Below are 10,146 nucleotides of genomic sequence, written 5' to 3' on the forward strand. Positions count from 1 at the left end.
GTAATGAAAACCAGCTTTCGATAAGTAGAGAATACAAGCTACAGTAGAAAGAGCAGTCAGTTTTACAGCATTATATGTTTCCATTTATAAAAATTCCACTGTTTGATCAACACACGACTTTCCATTTTTCTAAATATGAAAGGAAATCATTTTCAAGCCACCACAGGCATTGATCATCTGTGGCAAAAAATGGCATTAAATCCGGATTTCTGGAATGTATGTAGAAATTTGAGTTAGAAACATTATGTAACGTCTACCATTTGTACATTATTTTCTGAATTTAATTCTTGCTCCAGAATCTTCAAATATGCTTTCTTGTAAGATTTCGGACAGGCTTTATTACTTCATTTGATTGTAATTTTAAAAGGTGTAAATATTTTGATGAAATTTCGCCTTCCTCGTTTTTCAACTTTCGATTGGGAGATAATAAATTTGAATGCAAATTTTTAATAATATGACTTGAATCAAAACTTAAAAATAATTGTCGTTCCCTATCTATGGGATGCGGTACAACCGGTTTCATGTGACCACCAATTAGTAAATGAAATGTTGTGCAATTTACACTGAAGTTGTCTGTGACAATTCTGGCAACAACAAAAAAAAAAAAAAAAACAAATTTTTTCTACTTTAACAAGAATTTTTAAAGTCAAAGTATACTGCTGTTTTTCTGTTAATTTATTTGTGAAAAAAATATGCTGCTGGAATTCTCAGTTTTGTATTTAGTCCAGTAGTTTAGGATGTCCAATTTCATTTATATTTATCTCACTCATGTCAATATTACCCACGAAGCAGTCAAGACGTTTCTGATAAGTCAATGAAGGTTAATTTTCATCTGTTACTAAATGACACTGTCTTTTATATTGATTTTAACTCTGCTGCTTCTTTTGCCAAATACTTTTTCATCAATGTTGTCATATCCACTTCTCCCGAACAATATCCTACATAACTTTTTAGCGTTATAGGATGTAGCAAATTTAATACAGTACTGTATATTTGATTTTCTTATATGGTTACAGCCACTTGGAGCTGCGGATTGCCAAATAATACAATGACGTAAGACGGACTCCGACCATTACATTTTGGCTTTTTAAAGTGTTTCAATTGAGCCATTAAGAATTCAGCAAAATAATGCTAAACAGTTTTTTTGACACAAAAGATTCAGTAACCTTAGCATTACAAACTGTTGTCGGTGGTCCTGATATGCTATCTGGGTATGAGCTACATTTCGTCCAGAATGCTGTTAAAATTTTAAAACTATTTTTAAGCATTACTAATAAAATTTCTTCAGAAAGCACTACTGTAATCAGTAAGATCATTCCAATTTTGAATTTGTTGTCTAATGTATTCGATTGAAATTTTTTCTGAGACTCAAATTGGAAAATTGTTGATCCAAAGTGTTTATAAAAATTTGGATTACAGATTGTGGCAACATGCTAGATCCACGATTTAATTATTTCGCGTATTCCCGGTTAGGAATCGCTGCTTTAGAATGAGACAATTAAGGCAATACAGTAGAGCGTCGTTTATCCGAATAAATTGGGGAACTGGGGTTGTTCGGATAACCGATTATGTACGAAAAAATATATTAACCTATCCGATGTTGAAATTTTTCTTCGTTGCGTGTCGCTTCGTGTTGAATTTTCGTCGATTTTAAGCCTAACGAAAATTTTTATAATAATAATCGAGGCTATTGTATCGTTAAAAATTATTTCTTTATTTTGTACAAACAAAATATATTGAAAAATATAAAAACAAAAAATTATACTTTAGAAGTTAATCTAGTATAAAAAACGTTCGATTCAGCACGACACAGTCCGACTGTAAAGCTTTCGGATAACCGACGTTTCGGTTAACCTGCTTTCGGATAAACGACGCTCTACTGTATTTCAAAGATAACACAGTAAAATTAAACAAAAACACGCATTAAAACTGTACTCAAAAGGAAAAGGGGAGGACAATACGGTTAAATATAGGACGGTTGGCAACTAGTACAGTATTAATTAATTAGCGAGTTTTTAAGCGAAAATTATAGAGATGTCATTTCCATTTATTAAGTGCGTAATGTAACAGTAATATCGCTTCCTCTATAAAAAGCACATTCCCGAGAAAACGAAGATTAACGTTTCTTTGCAAACACCTATAGAACATTTCGGATACGTATTAGGATAGCAGCTTGCCGCCCTGGAGAATGGAATCGAACCCGGACAGATCGAGAAATCCCATGATTTTTTCGGGGAGTAATCGCGGGAATATAAAATATAAATAATTATAATGACGTTGGCTTATTTACACGAAAATAATAAACTTATTATTGTTCGATATTGTTTTCTAATAATCGCGTTCTTAAAAAGGCTTTTTTTTCGGCGTTGGAACATCTTTTATTCTATTCTTGAGAATTATAAATTTGAAATTTTATTCAGAAAAAGTGTAATCCATGGAAAACTCAAATCGAATGTCGGCCGAAATTGATAAAACACGACAGGACTGTCCACACTCATCCCCTCTGAACATCTTATGGAAAATAATGAACGAAGATTTAATGTGCGATTCTGTCTTAAAGACAGAAGACGGAGGGGAATTTCATGTTCATCGAATAGTATTAGTCACCTGCAGTCCGTATTTCGAAGCGTTATATACGGATCGGATTAACAATATCCAAAGAAAAGAAATCACAATTCCACGCGTAACGTCCAAGATGCTGCAGCACATAATACAATTCGCCTATACGAGAAACAACGATATATCGATGAACAACGTGCACCAATTAATTTCGGTGGCCCATAAATTTATAGTCACCAAAATGTTAAAGAATTGCTGGGATTTTCTGCTTAATCACATCAACAAAAAAAACTGCATCGGTATATGGAAGTTGTTCAGGTCATACAACTGCGGAGAGATGGAAGCGAAAGCTTTTAAGTGCGTATACAGTATTAATTAATTCTTTCTAAATCATTCTTATAGTGTTACCAGGTTACAATAACGTTTTCGCTTCCCTTAATAGATTTATATTAATCAACTTTACGAAAGTTGCTAGAGAAGATCAGTATCTAACACTATCCGTGGACGAAGTGATAGAGATCGTAAGTCACGAGGAACTGAACGTCAAAGTGGAAGATTTCGTTTGGGAAATGGTTCTGCGTTGGGTCGAACACGATAAAAACGGCCGTTTGACGTACATTAGCAGGCTAATACTGCACGTGCGCTTGGGTTTGATGAATCCGGATTACTTTTTAGAAAACGTCAAACTGAACAAATACGTTTGTAACGATTCAAACTGCTGCTCTGTTATCATCGAAGCCAACCGATGCTTATTTGATTTGGATGCAAAGATGCCGGAAGGAAACTGTATCAAATGTGAATTGCAGAAGACACCCAGATTACCACATGGGGTCGTCTTTGCTATTGGTGGTTGGAGAGACCAAAACGCTATAAATCTAATCGAAACTTACGACATTAAAACGGATAGCTGGATGATTGTGAGTATCTATTGTTTACTTATCTACTATATAAAGCTGAAAAATGGGCATTTTCTTTCTTTCTTTCTGTCACGATATGTCAAAAACGACACTAGGGGGCGCCCCAAGCTATTATTTAAATTAACATTATCCACGTTTCCGTTATTCAACGTAGCGCTTGCTATCCGCTAGCGGATATGTGAAATATTTAACTTCCTGCTGACGTGTTAGATGGAAAACAACAGCTAGCACTCCGCTAATAAAAATGGATCGCGTTTTCACAGCATCTATTATAAATGTTTAGAGTATTTGTTCGGAATCTGTTATAAATCACAATTCCAGCTTTTTCAAAAATGACTACGATGAGCCACAATACTCGTCTTTAATAGCCACAATTGATTCCAACGAGGAACATCGGGAAGATAGGTCCAAAATATCTGGCTATGTTCATGACATCGTGCCTAAATACAGTGACGATATTTTCAAGCAAGCCTAGGTCAACTGCGCTGAATGATGTCTGGAGTTCTTTAAAATAAATTTTGATATTGGTTGCTGTTTCTAATGAAAATATGAAACATTTACTAGTTTTAAAACAAAATTATACTCGGTAAATAATTAATTACTTTCATTCACAAGATCTTTAACAAGCAATAGTGATAAATTAGAAAGGTACACAAAACAATGTGCTGTGAGTACAAATATGCCGTAGATTGCATTATAAAATATAGATAATAAAAAATGAAATATATATATAATGGTTTTGCTGAAAGTTTCGACATGTGGGTTATATAATGCTAATTATTATATTATTACTTGATATCTAAAATCAAGACACAAATAATATAACTAAGAAATTCGTATCTGACATACGAAGACGAAAAGACAATTACGCCTGTCAGTCTTTCAGATAGGAAAAAGTTAAAAATGTTTACTTTTAGCTGTTCGTAAACTGTCATAAGTTATTTCATCCATATTTAAAAAGAAAATTTTCATCTTCCAGTTCAATTAAAACCTACGAACGTGGCGCCGCAATACTTCGTTCGTTGTCTTAGCAAACAGCTGGCGCTCCTCAACCTCGCTAATGAAATTTTGTAAGCGTTTTGAGATGGCGCTGCAAATCGCCATCGAGCTAAAATATGGAACGAGTTTTTATCACTGCGCTGACGTCTCACCGAATAACGGAAAATGTGGTATAAATTATTTTATATTTTTACAGTATAATATTCAGTATATTATTATTTTTATTTGTAATTTAGTATGCCCCGATGCCTGCATCAGACCTTTCGACTTGTACAGTACAGTATAATAATCATGCAGTGCTTACATAGTATAATTATAGTGTTTACTGTATAATTGTTATAAAAACAAGGGATTAAATATGCCTTATTTCTGTTCGAGAGAATTAATGTAACGATTAAATGAGCCTTCCTGTTTTAAACGATTCATTTCTTTATTTCCGAAGAAAGAAACAACAAAATTTTGTATTGCTGTAAAAGATTTCAGGATAATGATGTCATAGTCTATATAAATAAAAATGTAATGTTCGTTTGTTCCTAATAGCTAATCTCCGAAAGTTCTTCACCAATTCCTTTGAAATTTTCACACAACGTTGCATTCGAATACGGGCGTTTTTATATAATATAGATGTCGAAATTCCCCCGGAGGAAGAGGAACAGGATTAAGGCTTACCGTGAAGAACTCGGCTTCTGTTATACTATTTTAGATGCGGTTTTTTGCGTGTTTGATTGTGTTTTAATAGGATACGTCAACAGAATATACACTAAAAAGGGATTTTTCGAAATCCCCCTGCGGGGAAAGTGTTATACATTTATAATAGACACATTTTGAGCCGCAGCAACGCGTGGCTGGGTCCGCTAGTTTTGTAATATAAAAAATATTAAAACGAAATTTAATTAATGCTTTCATAGTTACCCACAAAATATCAAGTTAGTCCAAGAGCGTACCACAAATGTGCAGTTGTAGGTTACAAAATCTACATTTTAGGCGGCTTCAATGGTACAGAGTTCTTTAATACTTGCTACTGTTTTGATACTTCCGTGTCAACATGGATGGAGATTGCTCCGATGTATTCAAAAAGGTTAATATTTACTTTCTTAACATAGAAAACATAGGTTATGTAGAGACTATAGAGGAATTTATTCTTATTTTTATTATATACCGTACATGTATATATTTTTAGGTGTTACGTTAATGTAGCCGTTACAGGCAACATTATTTATGCCTTGGGCGGATTCGATGGAATCGCCAGATTAAACTCGGCGGAGAAATATAATTGTGACACAAATCAAGTAATTATAATAAAATAGTTTTTACTTTATGGAATTTCACCAACTTTAGAATTATATTTTTTGATTTCTCCCTTTAAGTGGCGGATGATCGCTTCCATGAATTTCGAAAGAAGTGATGCGTGTGCTACAAATCTAGATGGATGCATCTATGTTGTAGGTGGTTATAATGGCCATGATTTCTTGAATTCGGTCGAATTTTACAATCCCGAAACGAATCAATGGACTGTGATTTCCTCCATGAGTACCTTTCGTAGCGGGGTTTCATGCACAAATCATAACGGAATTCTCTACGTTTTTGGAGGTTTCGACGGAAATTCTAGACTTTCTACTGGACAAAAATACAACCCTAAAACTAAAGAATGGTATCCTCTTTCGGATATGAAAACACCTAGAAGCAATTTTGCCGTTGTTGTAAGTACATTTTCTTTCCGTTGATTTATGTATATAATATACATATATGCGTATATGGTGTATATATATATGTTACCGGCCAAACTCGATTTCAGGCCAAACTAGTTTGTCCTAGGCCGAACTGATTTAGAATTATTATTCAAGTATATTAATGGTTAAAACAAAATTAAAAGGCAATCAATTAGATTAACAATATTTATTCAAACATAGTCTACTTAATCATAAAAAACGGGGTTAATGTTACTCTAGGTATCGAAGGTGGCGGCTCGTCTCCGATTCCAGCAACCAGAAGACAGGGAACAGTGGGGACTGTTCCCTGTCTTCTGATCGCTGGAATCGGAGACGAGCCATCATCTTCGTACCTAGGGTAACATTAACCAAAAACGGTATTGATTAGAAGTGACACAACACTTGTACAAAACTATAAAATAAAAACAAGATAATCAGTACTTATCAGTTTGTATTTTTTTATTAAGCCATGCACTTTTAAAAGTAATTAACTTTCGAAAATATTTTCAAAAATTCAAACGAAATAATAAAAATAACTTTTAGAGTCAAATTAAAATTAACAATGAACTTATTTGTGCTTCTTAGTGTAACATATAAAATATTTTATCTTTTATTTATTTTTACAGGGTGTACAGTGGTGGCATTTCGAATTACACAAAATCATTTTTTTTACACTGGCACCTATTTATAGTACATAAATCAGTTCGGCCTAGGACAAACTAGTTTGGCCTGAAATCGGGTTTGGCCGGTAACATATATATTGATACACAATTATTTTCTTTTTGGTAGGTTTTAGAAGATGTAATATTTGTTCTGGGTGGTTTCAACGGCACTACAACAATTTCTAGCGTGGAGTGCTACGACATAAAAAAAGATCGATGGACTCGAGCTGAAAAAATGCGCATTTCAAGATCTGCTTTAACAGCTTGTGTAGTAACAAATCTTCCCAATAAAAGAGACTATATTTCGAGAATAGAAGCCTGATCTCTGAATTCTGGCCGCTAAATTCAAGATTATTAATCAAAATTTATTTCCTTCGCACTTCATTTGTTTATAAATAAATTTAAAATAAAATTAAGAATGCTTTTAAAATGTTTTTAAGTATATGCAAATCATTATTTCTTTATACTTGTTATCTAAGGCAGGGGGTTCTGAAAGTTCTTCACTTGCGTGGCTTTTAAAGCTGCTTCGATATTCGCTATTCCTCTTTCAACTCGTATGAACAGAATATTTCAATATTAATAGGAATATAAGAACAGAAACAATAAATTTTACTGTTTAAATAGAAATACAGTATACGCAATTAATTGCGTATGTTTTTATTTAAAATGGTAAAAGTTCTTTGGGCACACCAGTTTGCTCACCATTGTCTCAAAATGTGAGTTTGGTTTATTTGGCTACACGTGGGCGATCTGTCGAGAGGAGATGCTTCCCGGCAAGACTTTTATGGGAAATTGGCCCCTATTTAGACGTTACTAACGTGAAGAAAACCCGGAAAACTCTACGTGGCAAACCTGTTGGAAAGGCTCGAACCCATGACCAGTGTTCAGTGGTTTTACGCATTCGGCCACTGTGGGCACTTAAACTGGTCAGTTTGCTAAACTATTCCTTAAAAACATCATCTTTTAATAATCTCATTAAAAAAACCTCTTTTTTTTATTCTTCCCATGCTGCGGCACTAAGAGGTCCCTTTCTCCGTCTCTATCGTGGGTTCAGTCAGGCGCCACAATGAGGGCGGAACCTGACATATCCAGGTCGAACTACTACTGAAAAATTTCTTGGGATTTACCCGGATTCGATTCCATGTTCCCAAGAGAGGTAGCTTGATGCTTTTCACGCCTCGGCATCCAGCTATCATCCTGGGGATACGCGACCGAATCCGGGCGAGCAACATCCCAGGAAATTTTCAGTAGTCGTTTGACCCTCATCGCCTGTTGGCCCACCCGCTGAAGCCACGATTAATATGAAAAAGTCCTTACTGCCCACACTGCGGAAAGAGCAAATAAAAAACAAACTGTGAGTTTACGATATTCGTTTTTCGACTGAATTTATCCGTTATATTCTTCAAAGCAGTGGCTTAAACTCCAGAAAAATTGTAATATTCATATTTTCCTTTAAAATGCTAAAAAACTTAATGAAATCTTTTGGAAGAAACATCAAAGACTTATTAATTATTGATGCAGTAATGAATTAATCACTCGCATCTCATTTTATTCAAACTATTCTCTAATTGGCAAACATATTCCATATTCATTTGCATAATCGAATGTAGTAAGAGGGTTAGAAGGGTTTACACATTTCAAATTCCGACCACACTTGCCGTACATATTCCAAATTCCTCCGCACCTTTCTCCAATATCCTGCATATATAATAAATTATCGTTAATATACTTAAATAAAATTATAGATTTAGCGCCACCGATCTAATGTTACTGATTTAATGCCAGTAAAATGGCATTAAATCAAATCGTTAACTAAACGTAGCGAAACCTATATAGCGTCCACTTGTTGCATACTGTAGCGTGTGTTTGAGCATGATCCCCAAAAATCCATGGGGGTTTTCGATCCCAGGAATTTTCGGGAGTATGTCTGACTCCATCCGTTACCCTACCCGACCATTGTGGATCTGGATTAACCCATAATGGGCCTGGGGGAAAAGTTCTCTTAATGCCCACAGAGCTGAGTTTAAAAAACCTCAGGGATCCGTTCCCTGGTTCCCCAGAACGGTACGCTGACACAGCGCCGTAACTAGCCTTTTATGCGCCCGGTGCGAGCATCTGTAACTACGCCCCAAAACTTGGTCCAGGTCATTTCTGCTCCCCCCAGGGTCTACGCCCTGTGCCTGGGCACCACCCTAGTTACGGCACTGCGCTGACATCTTAACAACTATGCTGATTTTTTTCTATAGAAATTATATATTGAATTTAACTCTACTTTGCAGGTACTTTCCTCTTTTCTCGTGTCTATCGTGGATTCTACCATAAATGATTAGGTGGTAAGGAACAAGGCCAACATACAGTGCCATAACTAGGCAGGTGCAACAGGTGCACCCGCACAGGGCTCACTTGGAAGGGGGCCCAAAATACATGTATTTGTTTTATTATTTCCTCAAACCTAATTAATCAAGGGGCCTAAATGCAAATTCTTGCACAGGGCACAAGAATGGCTAGTTACAGCACTGCCAACATATGCAGATTAACTCACCCATGACATTTCTGACCTCTCTAGAGACATGGCCGTATAGCCAAGCTGTTAGGGTGGCGGCTTACTGCTCTGTGGAACCCGAAATCGAATCCGAACGAGTCAGTAAAATCCTAGAAATTTTCAGAGTGGTACATCCGGATATATCGAGCACCATCCCTCACCACCCGGCTGCCCACTGTGAGCCTGGCCGAACCCATATTGGTTTTTAAAAAGACCCTCTGAGTGCCTTTAGGGCCGAGATAGTTTTTAAAAAAGACATCTCAACAGAGAAAGTGATCTCTTGGGTCCATTTATATCTCTTTAGAAGATTCGAACTAGTTTTCTAGAAAAGCATGAGTCATGTTTAACGTTCACCCTTGAATATTATAAAATATTAATTCACATTAATAAAAATTATCTTACCTTAGCACATATTACGCAACACTCGCAAACGTCACGAGTCAAACCTGCAGGACAATCTTCTTCTGTTTTCTTTTCGCACGTATTTTGGTCGCAAGCCAGACAGGTTAAAGCTGATATCGTGCTTTATAAAAAGCGAAGAAAAATTTAATAGAATTCAAAAACCCGATCAAAATACAAATTAATTTATAAACAGTCCTTACTTTTCCATACAAAATAACACGCATAATGTGAAAACAAAATACATATTCATTCTGTAAAAATACACATGCATTTATAAAACCGATATATTTAAAGAGAGAACAAGATGAAGACAGTTTACTCACTTTTACTTTGTTTTTTATGTATAATGATGAATA

At 35.3% G+C, this 10,146-nt stretch overlaps 2 protein-coding genes across 3 annotated transcripts; one reads left to right on the plus strand and one right to left on the minus strand.

Annotated features, from left to right (window-relative positions):
• The first annotated feature begins 2,350 nt into the window (after positions 1-2,350).
• LOC136971945 (kelch-like protein 10) lies at positions 2,351-7,280 on the plus strand. Its single transcript, XM_067266466.1, has 6 exons — positions 2,351-2,916; positions 3,002-3,476; positions 5,384-5,553; positions 5,656-5,764; positions 5,843-6,175; positions 6,974-7,280. Exons 1-6 carry the CDS (start codon positions 2,435-2,437, stop codon positions 7,166-7,168), a joined length of 1,764 nt encoding a protein of 587 aa, XP_067122567.1. The 5' UTR covers positions 2,351-2,434; the 3' UTR covers positions 7,169-7,280.
• Positions 7,281-8,348: 1,068 nt separating this feature from the next.
• LOC136971946 (venom protein 302-like) lies at positions 8,349-10,146 on the minus strand. Of its 2 annotated transcripts, XM_067266468.1 has the most exons (4): positions 10,114-10,146; positions 9,991-10,041; positions 9,791-9,911; positions 8,349-8,544 (listed from the first exon to the last, which is right to left on the minus strand). In XM_067266468.1, the coding sequence occupies exons 2-4, from the start codon at positions 10,038-10,040 to the stop codon at positions 8,404-8,406; spliced, it is 312 nt and encodes a 103-aa protein (XP_067122569.1). In that variant the 5' UTR covers position 10,041; positions 10,114-10,146; the 3' UTR covers positions 8,349-8,403. The 2 variants fall into 2 exon arrangements, with proteins under 2 accessions (XP_067122569.1, XP_067122568.1); XM_067266467.1 differs by having other exon boundaries at positions 9,991-10,125.

Source organism: Centruroides vittatus, unplaced genomic scaffold (assembly GCF_030686945.1).
Source record: "Centruroides vittatus isolate TY-2023 unplaced genomic scaffold, ASM3068694v2 contig_2733, whole genome shotgun sequence".
Lineage (NCBI taxonomy): Eukaryota > Metazoa > Arthropoda > Arachnida > Scorpiones > Buthidae > Centruroides > Centruroides vittatus.